Source organism: Malania oleifera, chromosome 10, assembly GCF_029873635.1.
Source record: "Malania oleifera isolate guangnan ecotype guangnan chromosome 10, ASM2987363v1, whole genome shotgun sequence".
In the NCBI taxonomy this organism is placed as follows: Eukaryota; Viridiplantae; Streptophyta; class Magnoliopsida; order Santalales; family Ximeniaceae; genus Malania; species Malania oleifera.
In genome coordinates, this window is record NC_080426.1 from 14,389,680 (window position 1) to 14,410,885 (window position 21,206).

The window sequence follows — 21,206 nt, forward strand, 5'->3', positions numbered from 1 at the left end:
GCCCTAAACATTTTGAGAATTTTTCCCTTCCTATTCTCAATTCATGAGGTAAATTCAAAATTTTCTGTTAAGGTTTTTCAGGGAGTGAAGAATGGTTTTTGCCTACCTATCTGTAGCTTATGGCACCATCTCTTCTTCCAGGTAGTCCCCAAATCATCCGCTTTCACTTGAGCCTTTTGTCTGTGTAAGTGTTAATGTTTTTGCTTCATGTTAAGAGCAAATCAAGTTGATGGGTTCTAGGACATCTGGCTTGCGGTAAAATTACAGTGCGAGTCTGAAAAGGAAAACGTATATATAGAACAAAGAAAAAAAAAAATTTTTTAAATTCAATTTAATCAAGCATGAAAAACATGATTAAAATTTGTCATTTTCCTGCCCTCCCTAATTTAAATCATTTTGTATTTCAGTTTGTTCTAAAACTTCTCTATGAAGTTCTTTAGGTCAAACATAGTCATTTTTTTTTCTTTTTGTAAAATTCTTTTTTGAATTGGGAAAGCTTTCTTGTGGAGGTGATAGACACATTTGACCTCAAGATTCAACCAGTCCAATGTACATATCAATTGTACACCTTCACCATAAACGATTGATTTGGAAAAATCCTTGAGCCATCAAGGCTCAAGCCATATACCCTTATTGTTTTCATTTAACTTTTTGGAGAAGTTTTGGATTTGAATTTATATTGAATTTAATTTAAAATATAATGTAAAATTGTATTGAAATTTATTCAAATTCATCCGAATTCAAATTGAAAGTTTAAAATTCATGCTCACAAACGGAGAGTAAGTGTTCTCTTGCATTGTGAGACTTTCCATTGAGTTTGCCAAATTCAGGGTACACTGTCCTCGGGATATAGTTTAGGTTCAACTTGACATGTGTAAGGACCCTTGAAAAAATACAATGATGATGGATATATCTCTCACACTTCTATAGCAAAATCCTACCCAATTCTTCGATGATGATATAAGGTTTGAAGTCGGTAGTTGTAGAAGCCAAAAGGCATGGGAGTAAGGTTAAGCTGGGCTTGCAACACAAATTTCCTTATTTTGGCTTGTGGATAGGACACATTTGAATTGAGACACGGTGAGACACTCTTGACTCTATTTGAAAATTTTGAACTTAAAATTTGGCTTGAACTTGATTGATCTCAAAATCATTGAACTCAAATTTAGCTCAATTCTACAAGTTCTTGAAACTCGAAGATAACTTAATTAAACTCAATTTGATTATAAAATAATATTATATATATCTTATATAGTGCAAAAAATTATTAAAACTCAATTAGGTTCACAAGTATTAATGTGAAACTCAAACTTAACTCATTAAATTATTCAACTAACTTGAGTTCAACTAAAATTTGAATAGCATCAAGTTGAGTTTAGTCGAGTTTGAGTCAAGTTTTATAAAACGAGTCAAATCTAAGTTAGTTGTGTGCTGACTAGATTTGCTTACACCCATAATTGTAAGGATGCGGTGGGGATAGTGTTTTTAAGAGGTGATAATTAGGGTTGTATTCGAGTTGAGTCAACATAATAAAGTACTCAAATTGAACTTGACTTGAAAATGTTAAATTTCGAAACTCAACTCCAACTCGATCAATTTTATTATTGTTAAACTCAAACTCGAATCGACTACAAGTTCATAAAATTCAAGCTTGACTCGATTAAGCTCTATTCAATTATAAATTAATATTAAATACATATATAAACATATATAATGTACACACAATATTAAATATATTTATAAAAATATGTTACATGACATATATAATATAACAATAGTAAATTAAAATGTTTTATTAAATTCAAAATTGGACCGGAGTAGTATTACTATTACCAAACTTGAACTTGAATAGAATAGAGTCAAATTGAGTGAAGAGTCAAGTTTGAATAGCTTATAAACAAGTTTGACTCACTTACACTCCTATGCATATTGAATGAGGATATTTATTTTTATTGTGAAGATAATTTTTAATAGAAAAGTTATATGCAAATTGATCAAATCATCAATTCAACTTTATTTAGTTTTTATCGATTTTGGTCAAATTTGACTATTTTTTATCGTTTTCATAACAAAGCTCATAATGCTCTTATTTTTATGTCATGAATTTATTTCATTTCATTCCCATACATGCTCACAAATACAAATGCATCTCTAAAGATTTTTGCTTCTGATCATTTCTATATCTATAAATTATTATAGTTATAGTGATTCTAATTAGAACTCATGTTTTTCTTCAACATTTCCATAATTATGTGGAGAATTTTGAAAAGTTTTTAGAGAAAATTTGTAAGGGTTTAATAATTATTTTCTTGACAACGATGCTTGTGATTATTATACATTGTCCTTATTTAATGATTGTCTAATTCTTTAATCTTAGGTGTTTGAATTTATTGACCTTCTTTTTTCTTATATGCACCATGAAATATATAGGCTATAGGAATCTTCATAGGATTTGAGCCGTACATACATTTATACATTTAAAAGAGAAAGTATGGGGGTGGGGAGGGGGAGAACTGAAAACTAAGGTTGTAGAAAAAAATTTATTTTCTAGGGTGGAATGTTTTCACCCTTTTATACAAATGTTGAAAATTTGAAAATAATATAATATTTTTTGTAATTATTTAAAAGTTAAAATAGAAAATGAAGCTTATTTTTCCCAACTAAACAACAAAATTTAAAATATATATATATATATATATATATGTATATTTTGTTGAAAAATATTTTCTAACAGAAAGGAGCATAATAATTATTAATTATAAATCAGAACAAACTTGATTCTTGAAAATATAATAATTATTTTAAGAATAATGATATCATAAAATACTACATGTTGAAAGACTGTTCAATTATATATATATATATATATATATATATATATATATATATATATATATATATGTTGCTCCTGCCAACCTTCTGCTCTCTCAATAACAAATAAATTAAGCAAAAGTTTTCAAAGTTCGCAACTCAGAAGAGAATCTCATATGATTTTTATGTTCAATTGTGCTCATTTTTAGTATATAATATAATATATCCAGCTGGGGTTGATGCTTCACTCATCTCCAATTCCAAGCTAGAAGGAATAACATTTATTTTTCTATATATATATATATGGGGTTTATGAATAGTGGCTACGTCTTTATTTATAAATTTAATTTTTTAAAAATTGTGTTATACTTTAGTTCAATGAATATAATCATTGAATACTACTGATCATTATGTGTATATGTAAAAATAAAAGTATAATATTTAATAATCAGAGAGAGACAGAGAGAGAGAGGAGAGATTAAATTAAGTTAAAGATAAATGCACGGGAGAAGAATCAACGAAGTGCAGGGGCTAAGGTCATCATTATTATCTAGAAGCACAGATATTTAATATATAAATGTATATAGTTTGTGGAGGGAGGTGCATGGGTTCTCCTTCTATTTATGAGAAAGAGTGAAAAAAGAAAAAGAAAAAGATAAGCACTCATTTATTAAGCAGACAAAGCTAAAGCGGATTCCCTTATTAAAGTGAGAATGGCTTCCACTGTAGACCTAGTTATGTACACATTCCATATATGAGAGATTCGCAATGTTAGGAGAGCCAATTTTAATATATTTATATACATATGCTTGACCATTTGAATGATTAGAGTTTAAAACTTTTTATATATTAAAGTTTCGTATGTTTTGATTTGAGATTTTAAGAGGGAATGAAAACTTCTACATTTGAATTTTCATACTTGAATTTTGAAGTGAAAAGAGATGTGAGCTTTTACCCAATTCAAATTCAATGAACCTTAAAGAGTGGTTTATACTCGAAGGTTTTATATTTAAATTTTTAGGGTGGAAATAGATATGAGATGAGAGAGATTCTAAATTAATAAATTTCTAGTAAATTATACCGTGTATATGCATGTGTTTAATGAAGATGTTTGGTGGGCAAGCAAAGAATTGTAAATAATTTCATATTGAATAATGGCTTGAAAGAAAGGGAGAAAAGGAAGGAAGCCTCTACATTATGATCCTTTAATTAATCAAGTGACGAAGACTTATCCCTTGGAATACAATCAAAGGTTCCCATTTGTTTTATTTATTGATATGCTTTCTCTTTCCTTTTCCCATTTCATCCTTTTTTATTTGTCTTTTGGGAGTTTTCTTTTATCCTCTTTGGGTTTGAACGTCTTTTATATTAATTAGAGCCATGTTTCCGTAGGAATATTTTTTATGGTGATGTATCGTGGGCGCCTAGCTCCTTTATTAGTTCATACAAAATTTGAAAATTACATTTAGCCTTTTATGTGTTCGAGTAATAATGAATTTTAAATAAGAGCTACTTAAAGATTTGGCACTCTATTTAATAAAGGTTCCAAAGTTCTAATATGATATGCATTTTAAAAAATGCTTTCACTCAAATTTACCACATACTTTTTAATTTCTTATTAAGTAATCATGGTTTTGTAATAGAAAATGTTGGCCGACATATATATGTCCATTGAAGGAGGATGTCTCCAATGAGCAACTTTAAAAACAACATATTAAAATTTTTTACATCTTTAACAACACGCACATCCTATATATGTATTCTGAAAGAGTGCCCTCTTTCTCTCTCTCTTTCTCTTTCTCTTTTTTTTTTTAACGATGGTAATTGTATTTTCACCTATTTCTCCTATTGGCTACGCCTGAAGTTTAAATTTGATACTTACTTTAAACTAATGGATATTGCGTAAAAGATCTTAGGTTTCATTAGGCATGCCCGTCTTTTAATTAGGTTTTGACTAGAAACATGTTTAGATTTTCTGAGTTAGGACAGACAGACATTGCTAGCTAGAAGAAAAAGATAACTGCAATTAATGCTCTCCATTAATTGTTGAAGATGAGGAGGATTTCTTTTTTTTTTTTCGGTGATGGAGCAAGGACAAAGACAAAGGGAAAAAGGACAAGTTGGGAGCCTGACGGATGGAGGATGATAATACTTTCTGGAGCCCATTTCTTTTAATATAACATACTAATCAAGAGGCTTGATCAAAATTATTATTAGGAATGTAATGTCATTATATTTATATATATAAGCTCAACTACTTTAGCATTAAAAGCCACCCCAACATCCGCCACTGGCTCCCAAACACACAAATCAGGCCATCCATTAACACGTTCCCAAATGCTACGAAGCACCATCTCTCTCCACCCTTCACTTTCACACTTCAGAGAGAGAGAGAGAGAGAGGCTTTTGGTAAGATGGGACGGAAAGGAAGAAAAGGGGCAATAGGCTTTGACATACGATTAGTGGCCACCCCCGCAAAGTCTATGTTGTTGGATCCAATCCAAACTCAGATTGGGGACCAAGTTGCGTTGGACTCACTTATGTTGCATGCGCCCCAAAAAAGCCCTAGAGGCTCTACCTCCTAGACTCCTAGTGATGCGATGTGGTCCAACCCATTCCTTCTCCTTTGCCTACTTCAATTTTGCACTCTAAAAATTTATTATTTGGTTTAGGTCTTTAGGCCTTAGGGTTGGGGTGCTCACGTAGTCGTCCAACCTTGTCTAACTTGACTGGAATTGTTTAAAATGCGTTTTGAGTTTGAGTTTTGAAAAAGTCGATGGGAATTTTGCATAATCTTCTTCATTTTTAGAGAATATGAGAATTTCCTTATCTCACTTTCTTATTCTAAAATGAATGTAAAAATAAAAAATACAAGTGTTACATTCAAAAATATTAAAATATCTTCCCAATCAAATACTTCCTTTATTGGCGGTAAACCTAGTAATACTATCTCAAACTCTTTCAACAGTCAACGCCCATTTCTTTCAAATATCCAAATTTAAAATTCCCCACCCCCAACATCTTCTATTTGAGAAAGAGACGTGCACTCAAAGTCCGATTCACATTGTAAACCTATCAAGGTAAATGTATATTAAATTCTACATATTATAAAGTACATGTGTAGCTAAAATCTATAAAGGTAAAAGATAAGAAAACCAGGCAGCAAGTATAACTTTCAGGTAAATGGTTGATTGAATTGTATATAGATAAAGTTGAAAATAAATATTGATATAACATAGTTGAATATCATAAGGGGGAAAAAATATAAGCTGCAAACAAAATATCATTGTATAAAAATATAAATTTAAAATATGCTCTGAAAGAGAAAGATATTTGAAAATAGGTCAACAAATGAGGCTAAGGATTTCTTTTAACCGGAGCCAAAAGACTAGTAACAGTTCGAAAATTAACATGGGATGAAGAGCATAAAATTAATAGAGACAAATCTGAAGAGAATACAATTATTTAATTGATCAAGTGCCCAATTGTTTTAGACCCTTTGCGGTACAATATAAATATTTTCGATTTTCATATAATGTCCAAAATAACTTATAAGAGAGTCATTTTTAGATTCTTGCATAATGACTATTTATGATTTTAGGCACGTTGCTAACTCACAAAAGAATGTCACGCTCTTACTTCTCTTTTTTATGTTTAATTATTTTTTGAAAAAAGAAAAGTTTAAAAGAAAATAAAATAATAGTGAATTTAAAAATAAAATTTTTATTTTATATGTTATAAAATATTCTTTATTTTCAATTTATATTATATTTAAACAATATTCATTTTTAATAAATAGTAGTCATAGAGAAAAGAAAGAATAAAAGGATTAATATTTGTTCCTTCGTGTGTGTGTGTGTGTGTATACTTTTATTAAAGAAGAGGCTAATTAATAAATAGGCAGGCAACGACAAGGCATGACAAATTCCGTGGAGAACTCTCAAACGCACCCGCCAATGATGAATGATTCCGCCAAGGGCACGCACGCGGGAAGCAACTCAATCACCGTTCCCGTGAAAAAACCATCCATCATCGGTCATCACCCCCCACCACGACTCACTCAGTCGCAGAAAAGAAAATGAGAACAAAATTCAGATTTTCTTTTGATCCAAACAATCACAAGATCATTAACATATTCCAAAGGAGAAAAAAAATCAAATTGAGGACCCCAACACTCAATACTTACTAGGTTCATGAGGAGGAGGAGAAGAAAAAAAATTCCCTTTTTTCCTGCATACAGAAGGGTGTTCCCATGCACCCAGACCCAGGCCCCATATTGGACCTTCAACCAGTCACATTCACAGGAGATATGGTTGTTGGTTGCTTCAAAAAGCTGCCCACCACCCTCATATCTCTTCTCCACCACTACTATCTATACTCAACATGATTACAATAAACCAACCAACCCAAAAAAAAAAAAAGAATACCAGAGGTCAGAGAATCATGGCCATATTTCTGGGATTTCTTCACAAATCACAATAGAAGAAACCCACCACCACCCACTAGATATTTGAGATATAAGAATGAAAGGGCAAATCAAAAGAAATAATCTAAGAGAGAGAAGAAGAAGAAAAAAAAAGCAACGCAAGGGAAGGGGCAGAGGGGACAAGTCTTTTTTTTTTTTTTTTTTGGGTTCCTCAGCATAAATTTTTGAGATGAAAATAATGAAGGGATTCAAAGTGGATTGATGGTGTTTGACCTTGCCTGCCTGCATCTTGCGTTGGCTTTTCTTTTTGGTTACTTGCCTTGCTTAGAAAGGTGGAGGGGACACCACAATGGTTGTCCCCGCCCCCCGGCATGCAGGCAGAGAATCCCACTGAGATCTTCCCCAACTTTTTTAGGGTACTCTTCTTTGTCCTTTCCATTCAATTCCCTGAACTCTTCGTCTCTTCCTATCTCCTCCATTCACAAGTAAGAGCTTACTATGCTAAATGCTTGCTTTCCTCTCTCTCTCTCTCTAATTTATCTTTCCCTGCACACAACAGAAAAATTTTCTATTCAAAATGGGTTGAGGGGAATAATTCATGCGAACCAAACAAAGTATTAAAAAAATAGTAAAATAACTTTTTGCTCAGTAAATTGTAAAATAATTATGCAATTACTTATGTCACTTGCCTAAGGAGTTGAAAAAAATAAAAAATAAAAATAAATCTAACCTAAGTGCATTGCATTTATCAGCCATCATAAAACCCAAACAAAAAATGGCTCTCAGTCAGTTCAAGGACAACGAAGACTGTTTGTTGGTCATGGAGCTACATGATGAGGGGCAAAATACAAATTACTGCCCCCAATGAGGTGAAATATTTTGTAGTAGGAGCCCATGTTTTTTACTTTCTCTTCTTTTTGAACTGCTGACTTTATTCTTTCTCTTTATTGTTTCCCTCTCAATTTACCCCAACCAGTTTTCGGGTGACTTTTAAGTTCTAATTAAAGCAAGTTAAATGATGCCCCACCCCAGGGGAATTCCACTTAATATGCTTCAGTACCCACTAATTATCATATTTGCCTGTGCCAACTAAAGAATTAGTCTGGTTTCATCATTGCCATTGGGCTATCATTAAATTCTAATCAAGTTCCTTCAATGCCAAGTGGGTCAGGTATAAAAGAAAAGAAAAGAGAAGGCAATTCAAAATATTCCAAAAACAAGCCTGTGAATCTAATGATTGAAGCTCACAAATTTAAATTGATTATGTTTCTAGGGCCCTCTAAGTAGACCCATAAAATGCTTATATTAAGCATTATTTTATCTCGTGATACTATTACTGTTATTTAATTTTTTTGTTAATTAAGTTCCCATTAGGCCTAAGCTACATAACTGGGGGACCCTTGCGGCACCTTTTCGAGATTGAAACCTTGGGTGACCGGTTGTTTTGTGGGATCCCATTCTCACATTTGTTGTCGTGACAATATCGTTCCTAAGGATCCCAAAAGGCAAGGCAAATAAATACATTCTCAACATTTTATTCTCAAAATGTGATTCCTAAAATGATATTTGAGGGGGGCATATCTTAAAATTGCTAACCAAATAGCACTCAAAATTAAAGTAATGTTATATATTTTACCGTAACTTATTGTTGTAAAGTTTAGAATTTCAACCTCAAAAACCAGCTGACTATACTTTTTCAAGAAAATGTTTAAAGATAATAAGATGATAAAACTGATAATAAATTTTTTTTTTTCTTACTTTTTCAGTTTTCAAAGGTCAGAAGAAGACTTGTCAAGAAAGCCTAGCCTAACCTAACCAAGAGATCCTAAATAAAGAAGGATAATGAAATCTCATGGACAGAAATTCTTTCATACTTCTTTTTCTAGACTACTAGATACACAAATAACATCTTTTTGGTATCTATACGAGCATATGACAAATGACCGCACCTAAGTTCATTGCCTTTGGAACGCATACAGACACCCTTCATTGGACCACGGTGCTATGACACTTCAAATCAAGAACCCCGTCCAACGGAGAGTGAAGCAAAGGAACAAGACTAAAAACAAAAACAAAAAGTAGACCAGACAGAATTGTGAATGACACCTGTGAACATCTTGAAGGACGTCTTAGTTCTTTTGGTTCCATTAAGTAATCCATTCATTCTGCATCTTACAACCAAATCCTTCTTCACTCAATCTCAAAAGTTAATTTAAATTTGAAAGCTCTACCATAAATATTTAATGATGAAAGCATTGGACTGCCCCTTAAGGAAGAACACAATGAATAGTATGAAATTTGAAGAGAAATTCAAAGGAAGGTTAAACAATTTAAAGGTCCTCCACCAAGTGAGGGAGCCACTGTTAGAACCAAAATGAAAAGTGAAAGTGAAAGTGAAAGTGGTCTTGATCTTAGACAGTAAAGCAAAAGAATGGGCTTTGCCCACACACATGAACACAGCAGAAGCTCCTTTTTCCGGACTACGGAAGTGTCTAGGACCACAGGGATTTGATTACTATTCAAATGAACACAACCACCTTCTACTCTTCTAGGTATATCCCTTTACTATAACCAATATACTGCGACAGTGCGACGATGCCTATCCCTCACCAGAAACTAGTGTCGGTAGGCCGACAGCAGGAGCCAAAGGGGGCCTCCTTCCCCACATACACACACACACACACTACGAATCTGATTATCACATACCCTCGGGGTTTCTGCTAAACAATGGCAACAACCACCGACTGTTGTAACATTTGATCCCACAGATCCAAGAAGAAAACGACACTGGAAGCCCACGAGACTCGCAAACTGACAATCCCAACATATGTTTACTCGTGATTAGTGTTGATCACTATTCACCCAATTCGTTAAGAAAAGAAAGGGTAAAGAACCAATTCACAAGAAAGAAAGTGTTGGGTTCATCAAATTTCAATTAACTAGTAAGAAAATCAGGATGACTGATCGAGACGTGTTGAAAACAGGAGTCCTGCTTTTTAACTAAAGGCGCTTAGTGAAGGCCAGGTGGAGAAAGTATAAAAATATGATTGCAGCTATTTAAAAATAAGATAAAAAATAAGATCATGGGAAGGGTAAAGTTTACCTCTTGTTTTCAATTTTCAAATGATTAACATTGGGAGAAGGGTGGGTGGGTTTTGGGGCAGCTTGCTTGAAAGCAACAGTGGGAGCTATTCTGCAACTCCTCCTCTGATGCTCCAACACAAGTTCTCCGGCAAACCAGTCCAGTTTCTCGAAATTGCTCTGCTCTCCAATCCTTTTCCCCCCAAACATCACCGACTCAACATTCTTCTGTTTCAGCATTTCCTCTGCCACCCCTATCAACATCTTCACATTGCTAGCACTTGGGTCTGTATCCACATTGGCCCCGCATCGCCCGGCGCTTGACCCATTAGCCTGTCAACCCAAAATTGTGATTAGAGATTAATATGTTTGTATATAAATAGTTAAACACTCATAATTAATCCCATTTAGCTAGCTACTCTAGTAACAATTTCAATTTTCAAGACACATTGATTGCAAAAGTCATAAAATCATGAACTGGGACGGCAGGCAGGAGGGGGACAACTTTGAAACCCAAAATGGGAAACAAGAAAAAATGAACCACTGTTTCAGACATTAGAGGGTGTAATGGAAGTAATGACTTCCTAGAGGAGAAAATGAAACTTATGAAAGGAAAGAGTTTGCTTTTAAAAGGCAAGAAAATTGTCTGCTTTATTAGCTAAATTGAGAAAAACCCAACCACCAGTGGGCATGGGCTGGGAAGAGAAAACCCCACTTCCTTTAGCAGAATTTATGTGCAAAACATTAAGGTGGTCCAAGTATAGTAAACCCTAGAAACCAGTGTGTTGTACATTGACAGCGCATACTTTGTCCCATACGCAAGGGGATCAAGAAGAACCTAAAAAATGAGAAAGGAATAATAAATAATAAGCTGAAACATGCGATGTGAGTGGCAAATCCAAATTGCAGCTCTCCAGATGACACCAATTCTTGGGTCAAAATAGACCCAAAAAAAAATAGACCCAAACGCCTCCCGATTCCCAATTCGTGTGCTTAAAATTTGGGCACAAACAACAAGAACAGCATTAAAATCCCCATTTTTGGGAATCGAACTTTCAATGCGAAAAAAGCAAATATTTTTTATCTAGATGAACGTTGAAAGGTTTGAAATTTAGGCGACTTGGTATCCAAATACTTTGGCATGCCCATAAACTCAAAAACCCAGAAAGAAATCCAGTTACCCGGTTCAAAGATCCACCAAATGCAGTAATCAGAAAGCCTCATTTGGTTGGGGCTCCCAAATTTGATCTCACAAAACAAATATTTATAGAAAACCCGACCCAGACCCGGGAAAAAACCCACCACTTAATTTGGAAAACAGCAAAGATTTGAGGTTAGGAAGTGATAAAATCTGACCCAGATGATGAACTGGGTCAAAACCCAACCCAAGATGCCGGCCGTTTCAGGCATCACGCACAAAAATGGCAAAAAGGGTCATCCCACACTATTCTACGCCCGCACGCGCGCGGCGCACGTTAGATTCAGGCACGCACCTGGATTCGCACGTAGTTGCTGCTCCTGCTCTGTCCGAACGCCATCGCCACCGCGTGGTCCACAAGGTCCGCCGCACCGTCACCGGCGATCCGAGCCATGGGACGAGCCCAGTCCTTGGCCTTCCACCCCCTAACCTGCTCGTACTCGCAGCTGCCTTCCAGAAGCTGCCCCGTGCCAAGCGAAAGGACCAAAATATCCTCCACCCCTCGTACGAACGGGAACTCCTGCTTGTTGTGGAGCACGTGCGTGATCGCGGCCGCCGTCGGGTTGCTCATAGCGAGCCCGCCGTCTACCGCCGCGCACCGCGTCTGCCCGTCGACGGACCGCATCAGGACCGGCTCGAACAGCCCTGGTTCGGCGGAGGTCGCCCGGCACACCTCCCATAGCGGGAAGTCGAAGCTGTCCGTCTCGAGCGCATCCGCTCTGGAGAACAGGAATGGCGCCGAGCTTGATAGGTCGTAGCACGGTATCAAAACCGGCTTCAGCGTGTCCTTCAACGTCAGATTCCGACCGTTATCCGTAAACACCTCTTTGACCGCTTTCTCCAGCCCCACCGTGGCAGAGCTGCCGGAGCCGCCGCGCAGAAGCCGTCGGAGGAACCCACCCGAAGAACCGGAACTCGATGAGGACGGGCGGTAAAATCGCTTCCCCTGGTCGGCGAGAAACTTCCACGTGTCCTCGGCGTGGAAAATGGGACGGCTGTGGTTCTTAGTGGCGAAGAGCATGGCGGTGAAGATCCCTCCGATGCCCGTGCCGGCGGCGACGTCGAAGTAGTCGGCGATTCTGGCGTTTGGGTTTCCCGATTTGGTCTTCAAAGCTTGTTCGAGGTAGGCAAGGGCTTTGCCGGTGACGATGCCTCGCATGGCTCCGCCGTCTATGCTGAGAATGCAGATTTTGCCTCTTTGGTTTTTAATTGCTGTAACCCCTCCATTGTCGACGTTAGGTGGTGGAGCTGAAACTTCGGTTTTGGGTTCGATGTTTTTGGGAATCCAGAGCTTATTCTGATCGTCGTAGCCGAAGAGGAACTTGCTTTCGAGGATGGAGAAGATTTCGTAGCTAAGCTTATCCGTATCAATACTGGGCTCTTGCATTTCTGACTGATTATAAGTTGCCATTTCACGATCGTGACGATTATATATTACGAGTATAGTTAATTAACCAGAGCAACGTCTCTGATTCTTCTACTTCTTCACAGCTTCCTTTCCTTTGCTGCTTCAAATTCGCCTCAGGGACCCTCGCGAACCCGCTTTAAGCATATACGACTTGAATTGTTACCTGCTGAAGTCTTCAAATTTCGATCAATAAACCTTCCTTCTTTAGAACTGATTAATTCTGGGCTTTCTAATTGCTTATGGTTCTATAAATAGCTTCACCAGATTGTATGCTTGATTTTGCTTGCGGAAAATGAAATTACCCCTCGAAACTTCCGCCGATGAAAAAAAAAAAATCAATTAAGTTCATGAAAATCCCATTAGCTAGCTACCTCTCCCCTGGAATAAAATTTGGCAGAAGATTAATATTCCAATCGGGCCCCTGTTACATTAACATTTCCTACAAACCAACAATCAACAATTCTCAACCAACTTATTTCCCTTCAAATCACTCCTCTCCCCACCCCCATCCCTCCTTGTCTTCAACCCTGCAGAAGCTCCAAACTCACCCCTTCCCCCTCCCTAAAACCCCAGCTTAGCTCAACCTCGATGTCTGCGCAGGTGCCCCTCTCTCCCTGTCTCTCTCTTGCTACAAGAAGCTTCGTACAACCAATTACAAACCACGCTCAATCAAAAGATTAAAACAACACCCAGAAACAAAAGAAGCCAAAAGAAGATGAGAAACACAGCAGAGGGGTAGGCATGAACGAAGCAGTCGCAGAGCGCATGTCTGTTCTCTCATCAGCCTTTAAAAAATTTCCCACCCTTTAATTAAATCCCCCATGGAAAAAGAGGATCTTCTTCACCAACACACACTCTCTCTCTCTCTCTAAATTCTAATTTCTAGCTTTCTGTTAATGACGACGATGAAGGGTCATCTTAATAAACGGTTTACCGTGTCAGATAATCACCAACGGAGTTCGACGTGCTCCGTCACAGCCGTTGGAATCGGACGGTCCAGATTGCGCTTTGGGTGGAATGCACCGCCATCAACGGTGTGGGTGGGGACGATAATCTAATCCACCCCACGCCCCCGCCCCCGCACTCGTCGCTTCCGCGTGGGCCACCTCCGTCGGCATCGACATGGAGACGCACTAATGATTTGATGACGCCTCTTTTATGTTTAATCTTCGGCCTTCTCGGACGAAACTACCCCTGAAAAAATACGGAAGGCAGGGGGTCGTGTCCACGTGGCACACCCTGCGACGGTGCATAGTGGGCCCTCTTCCGCCACCCGGTACGGCGGGTTGTGCCGGTGGCGTTGTCGAGCGACGGCGAAGAATGATTTTTCATGGGTAAAAAGTGAATATGGTTTAAATATAATTACTTAAAATCTGTGATTCATTGGTTCCGCTTCATTGATTTGTGAGTTCAGCCTATTTATGTAGAAAAAAATTAATATTAAGTTTATGTTTTCAATTTATTTTAGAAAAATTACCTTGTGAAAAATTTGTCCCAGTAAATTGAATTGGCATATTCGCGACCTCTCAAATAATTGTCAAGCTTCCAATAAATTTTTTTTTTTAAATATGGTTATAAATTGATTAACTTAAGGGCTCGACTCTATAAATAAAATATTAATTTTCTCTTTAATCTGAAACTTCGTTTAGCTAATAAGTAAAACTTGAACTATTAAGTTTATTATGAACTATTTATAATTACTTTATTTAATAACTTGAGTTTATGAATTTTGTTTCTCTACTATTTTATAAATACAGATGGCATTTACAAGGTGGCAATTTTTCTCCCTTCTATTTTTCTTTTCTCTCGTTTCCAAAAATCACAAGGGAATTAACTTACTTGTCATATTTTTTTCTAAAAAAAATATAAATTATAATAAAATTTGAAAAGCGAAATTTAGTAACTTGTGTGGTTAATATATTCAAAAAAATCCAGTAGAATGTAGGATCATTTTTGTCTCCAAACCAAAAGATAAAAAATATATATAATTGTAATACTAAATATAATTCTAATAATCAAATGCGTTTAAGTATAAATTAAAAATACTGTAATAGACAATTAAAATAATTATAATAGTTTTATTTTTATTTTGTGTTTTTTGGTCTGTATTTTTATTATTATTATTATTCTAATTATATTTTTTAAATTAAAGAATAAAAATGCATTTACTCAATCAAGTTTTAAATTTATTTTAGTTTTAAAATATTAACCAAATAATTTGTTGATTTCTAATTTTTTATTATATTTTTTATTTTTTATTTTCATTTTCATAAATTTTGACATCGACACCAAAAGATCACTAAAATAAGAAGACTATTAGTAGATCAAAAGTCATTATTAGTAAATCAATCATATGTATTATATGATTGATCAAAGGCCGTCCTCTAGGCTACCTTTAGAAAATATTAATTGTGTAGTTTCAATCATATCAAAGAAGTACTTAACAACGAACGTATCAAATGTATGTTTTTTTCTCTCACTCAATTTAAACCACAATACTCTCTCACAAAACTCAAGCAATGGCCCATGCTCATTTTGACAAGACCTTATGGAATGGTACTCCCTTACATTAATAAGAAACTTCATATCAAAGTTTAAAGTTTATTTAATGGATCAAGTAGGCTTATGTAAAGAGTAGGTTTAGGCTGCGTTCAAGTCTAAAATAATTGTACATGATTTTAGTTGATAAAAAAATAAATATCAAAAGTGTAAGGATTGATATAAATAGAAGGAGATAAAAAAGAGGAAGGTGAAAAGACTTGGAAGAGGTTATGGGGAGAGAGAAAGAATTGAAGAGATAAGAGGGGTAAAAGATATTAGAGCCTATTTAGTGTTGGACTATTGCATAATGTTTGTTTATTTGAGTTGAAAATTCACTCGCAATAACCATTATACGTATTTATACCCTTTTGAAATCAAGCATACACTAATTCTATGGTTACAAGTATAAATTCAAAATAGTAAATTGTAATAAAAGAGAAAGTTTATAAAACATTTAAAATTTAATCATAAATTGAGACCGTTTCATAAAAATAAAGGTTCAAATTATTATAGTTGACATACTTATCCAATGTTTATCTGTCCTATCACTTAATGATGAGTAACCTTGATTTGATGAGTTAAGCAGCCATTATCACAAAATATTTTGAGCAAATTTCAGTTGATTACGTATGCGGCCATTATCGCCTAATGACTTTATGTTCTCTGTTGCATGGGTGATATGTGACTCCATCTCTTAGGTAATTTGTATCTCGTCTGTAGTCTTTGACTTAAATCTCGTTTAGACAATTCTACACTTAGTCACATGTTGAATAGGTAATACATGATTTACATTATCTAGGCAAATATTTTTTCATTATGGCTATCTTAACTAAATGATCATCGTAAAATTTCAAAAAACTGCACAAGGATGGTACAATCAGATTCTAAAAGCAAATTTAAATTTCTCCAATTTCTTAGTCCATACCACTTCGCAAACCAAACACAACAAAAATGTTAAGTCTTGTTAAAACTTCAATAAGCTAAATGACATAATAAATTATGTAACACTTGATATTTAGCTTTTATTCGATTATTTAAGAACTTAGTTTAGCTCCATACGTTTAACTCAAAATCTTAACCAACGGCCTAATAAAAAAAAATATTTTAAAAAAATATGTAAATGAAATATCCCACTTTTTTAAAAGTTCAAAAAGGTAAAAAATTACTCAAGTCAAAAGTTACATAATAATTTCAACAAGTTCTCCAAGCCTTTTTTTTTTAGGTCAAATGGGGCCTTACAAACCTAAAGACAAATAACAGTAAGTCATGACAAGTTTTACAATGCAGATTCAAAAGCGTGGATTAGCAAACCGTTTAAAACACGTGAAACCCCCAAATTCTTTCTTTACGTGTGCAAATTCGAGCCTCTATTGCTATATTTGATTGAAGTAGAGGTAAACTATCAATTTTTTAGTCCAACGTAACTTAGGGGAGCAATTGCTTATCTCCTACTTGTAAGCTTTTTCAATCTTTCTAGGTTCTAATAGATATAAATTGACTACCTTCCCTAACTCTTTACCATTTTTTTTTTCCTCTATGCCTAGAAAAGTAACATTAAAAAAAAAAAAGAAAAAAAAAATTAAACGAAGGAGATACCTTGGCCCACTTCCATCAAGGTTTGTCCAAATTTTATTAAATACACATAGTGATTTGTGTGATTCACTTACCTTCCCCATTTTATCACTTAAAAACAATAAATTGTCTCAAGAGTAATTATTTAAAATATTAAAATGTATGACAAATAAAAAATTTAATGTGTTTGAGACAGTTGATCCTTTACTTACATTAGTATTTGGATAAACTATGTGTTATCAAGTGGGTCAACTATTTCAATTTATTTTACATATTGTCGCTTAGTGGACTCATAACTCATACCTAAGGTGATTAGTCATTTTAAAACCCTATTTTTACATAGGCAAAATATTTGCATTAAAGTCTTATTAATCCTTGCAAGGAGAAAATATTTTATTATGAGATTCTATTAAGTACCATTGTCTATAATAATTGTTGTTCTAACATTAAATTTAAGAGCTTCTAGGATGAAGGTTTTGAGATTCTAACCTTTGCTAGCCGCATTATACATTTGGAACTCGACACGATACATGAAGCTTGAAAGAGTAGATGAAAAATTATTGTCTTTATGCAATGCATAATTTCTCAAAAAATACATTAAATTTGCATATAGATTTTTGACCTTAGATTTGAATTTGGATGGAGTTGAACAAAGTTTAATATAATTTTATATTATGTCCTATCTAAATCTAAGATCCCTTCAAATATCAAAAAATCAAAAACTATGTGACAATAAATATAGTAATAATATATCATTATTATGTTGTAGGATTAATGTGCTACCTAAACGAGGAGATAATTAAAGTGTATAAATCACTAAGGTTCCGTTTGGACTACAAATTTTGTTCATTAAAAAAAAAGGAAAATAATAGTAAAATTTATTTTTATTATTGTATTTTCTCTTCGTACCAAATATCTTTAAAATGAGAATTTATTCTAATATAAATAAGTATTAAGAAAAATCAAATGTTAATAATGTGTTAAATTAAATTTCAATTTTTTCTAATTAATATGAAAAAAGGATTTTGAAAATATTTTTATTTATTTATTAGTTTTAAAGTTTCAAATGCACCCAAAATATATAATAAAATTTGAAAAAAAAAAAAATCCTTTCCTAGCGTCTGGGAGCGAATGTTAGATTTTAAATTTAAGGTTATACCCGATTTAAATAAAATATAATATAAAATTATATTAATTTTTTAGAATCTATATTTTCAAATACTAATTTTATGTTAGTGAAATTATCATAAAAACAAGTGGTTCATGAACTTGTTGGGAATGAGACAAACAAGTGATTTTTAAATTCAATTTGACAAGTGTTTAAAAAACAACTCCAATCTGATCGAGCTTATTTAATAAGATTGAATAATGCTCGTTTATTAGTTTGTTTAATTATTAAATTAAATTTGATAGATTATAGTTAGCTTATTTAATCTAAAAGTTAAAAAAATTTGTGTATCGGCTTATTTAACTTAAATTCTATAATTTGAATTCAACAATAGCCCTAATGCCCAAAACTAACGAGGTGGCTTGATAGAGACAACAAAACCATAAGAGAGTATCAATAAAAGTTCTTTCACTTTTTTCCTTACAAATTAAAACCTAAAAGCTTCTTGTTTCTTATACTAAGAGGTTACAAAATAATCAAGTTGTAGTTAAGTAATTTGATAGTTTGGCTCCATAATGGCTTGGTTTGGTTAATCCGTCCACTTGCATAATTGAATAAGCTTGAGTAAGCATATTTACACCTAATTTGAAGTTGACTCGAGCTCGAGTTTAGTTAAAAATTTAATATACAAGATTGAGCACGATAAAGTTTGACTTGACTTTAGTTGTTGACACTCTAAAAATAATATCTGTGTTTTATATTTATTTATAATGTACGCAACAATTTACATTTTATGTTTACTTTTCTTTCTAAAAGGACGAAGAAACACAAAGACAGATCAAATTTGTTATTTTATCATGTTATAAAAGGGGTTTGCATCGGTAGTGTTTTTTACAGTGTGATGTCATCTTCTTTATTATATGTTTTTATAGTTATTATTCTGAAGCCATGAAATAGTATGCCTCTTTCACTAAAGTTGTGCCCTTGAAATAATTTGGTGCCGCACCGGAGGGTCTGAAGGGCTTGTTGGTGGCTGAAGTTCCTATGTAAGCAAAAAAAATAATGGAAACAAAATATTTATCGACACCTAAGATTTTTTCTATTATTCTTAATAATTCATAACCATGTTAATAATTTTCTCTCCCTTTTCTTTTTCTTGAAAATATAACTAATATGAAAAAAACAGTTGTGAAGTGGATTCCATGAATTTTTCAACAATCCAGTTAATTATGTTGATTTAAAAAATTATTAGTGCAACTAGTTAACAAATGGGGATTAGTCATTAAATGACAGATACTTAGGAAATAATTGACTAATACCAATTTTGTTTTTTTCGCTTTTTGACAACTCAAATCTAATTTAATATTCAGGTCTATTTAATACGGTGCCTTTTCTTATTAAGCATTGGAAAGGCACTAAATACTAATTTGACCTCATTTTTATTTTGGAAATATTCATGTTGACCTACAAGTTTTTTTATATAATAAACTAAACGCTTGCTCATGCTTAATTTTGTATTGAATTTTTTTTTGGTCATAGGGACTTTTTATTATTATTATTATTTTGAAAGTAAAACTAACATGATAAACACAAAACCAAACGAAAATTGCATTTGACGTGAGCAATATATATATAAGAGAGAGAGAGAGAGAGAGAGAGAGAGAGAGAGAGAGAGAGAGAGAGAGAGAGAGGGATTTATTTTTTATTAATTTTTTATTTTTTATTTGTCAATAGGTGACGTTTGCAAAAATAATAATATGAAATTATTACTGTTATAAACAAACCACAAAAACATAGCATGATGGTCGAAAAAGAAATTTGACAAGATTATAATGACCTTAATATCATAAAAGTATATAGAATCTCATGACATTACTTATAAAAAGGTAAAAGAAAGTCTTTTTAAAAATTCCTCTCCGCCCTTATTGTGAAATTTCAAAGAAGATTACATGTTTTAATTAATGGGAGCAATGCCCTATTTTAGATACTAGTGTGCATTAACCGGTAGACTTTGAAATGTATTGTAGACTTTAAAAAATAATAAAAAATTAATACATCATAGACTTCTATATATACAAAATTTATGACAAAGGTAATATTTTCTTTGTAGAGACGGTCATTTGCATACATGGCATGTGCAATTTTAGTAACTTTTTAGAACTTAGGGGAGACATCTCTTCTGAAAAAATTCTTCAAAGGGGACATTGCCTTGACAATGACCGTTGTAGCGGGATTACAGAAGCACAAAACTCAAATTTTGTACCACAACTTCTAGGCTTCAAGTCTCTTCAAAGGTATTGTGAGGCATACTTTTTTTATTTAAAGTTGATTGTGTTTTATTTTTTGTGTGTAAAAACACTTGGTATAACGGTGATGGAGATGCCATGGTCTCTTTTTAATATTCTCAAAATAAATGAATAAAAATAAGAATAAATAACTTCAATATAAAGAGAAAACCACTTTTTTGCTTTTTATTATTTGTTAATATTGTAAGTAAAATTTATAATAAAATAAATCCAATAATGTAAACCCCATTTAGTTTGCGAAATAAAATTGAAGTAGGAAAAAAATAACTAAAAAAAACAAACTTAAGGTAGAAATATTGAAATGCAATTACTGTGTTTTCGTTAAAAAAATTGATTGATTATAAGTTTCAATTTTTTTTTCTCAATATTTGGTATGCTTCAATGCTTTTGCAATGAGATGAAAAATAAGCCATTTTCTATAGAAATCCCTAATAAATGATTATTTAATTTTATATTATTATTATTTTAATATATAATTCCCATTTTTATTTATTTTAATAATAAATATTGTTGCCATTGAAATCATTATTTGTTTTTATTGTTATTTTTTATCATTTCTATAATAAATATTGTCCTTAAAATAATAATAGCTATTAAATTATTATTATTATTGGTCATTATGGTAATAGTAATAAATGTTATTGCCATTGTAATTATTATTAGTTGTTATTATTATTAATTTTTACCATGTTTATAATATTATAGTCCTTAGAATAATAATTCTTATTTCATTTTTTTGTCATTATTATTATTTA

At 33.3% G+C, this 21,206-nt stretch overlaps 1 protein-coding gene across 1 annotated transcript; it reads right to left on the minus strand.

Moving 5' to 3' along the window:
- Positions 1-6,890: 6,890 nt before the first annotated feature.
- Positions 6,891-14,046, minus strand: LOC131165640 (patatin-like protein 6). Its single transcript, XM_058123592.1, has 3 exons — positions 11,812-14,046; positions 10,341-10,651; positions 6,891-7,783 (listed from the first exon to the last, which is right to left on the minus strand). Exons 1-3 carry the CDS (start codon positions 12,925-12,927, stop codon positions 7,774-7,776), a joined length of 1,437 nt encoding a protein of 478 aa, XP_057979575.1. The 5' UTR covers positions 12,928-14,046; the 3' UTR covers positions 6,891-7,773.
- Positions 14,047-21,206: the final 7,160 nt, after the last annotated feature.

Excerpts from the sequence above, each read along its gene's own strand:
- LOC131165640 (XM_058123592.1), bottom strand. The coding sequence starts at position 12,927 with ATGGCAACTTATAATCAGTCAGAAATGCAAGAGCCCAGTATTGATACG. Across the intron at positions 10,652-11,811 it reads GCAACTACGTGCGAATCCAG|GCTAATGGGTCAAGCGCCGG; the intron begins GTGCGTGCCTGA and ends TTGGGTTGACAG.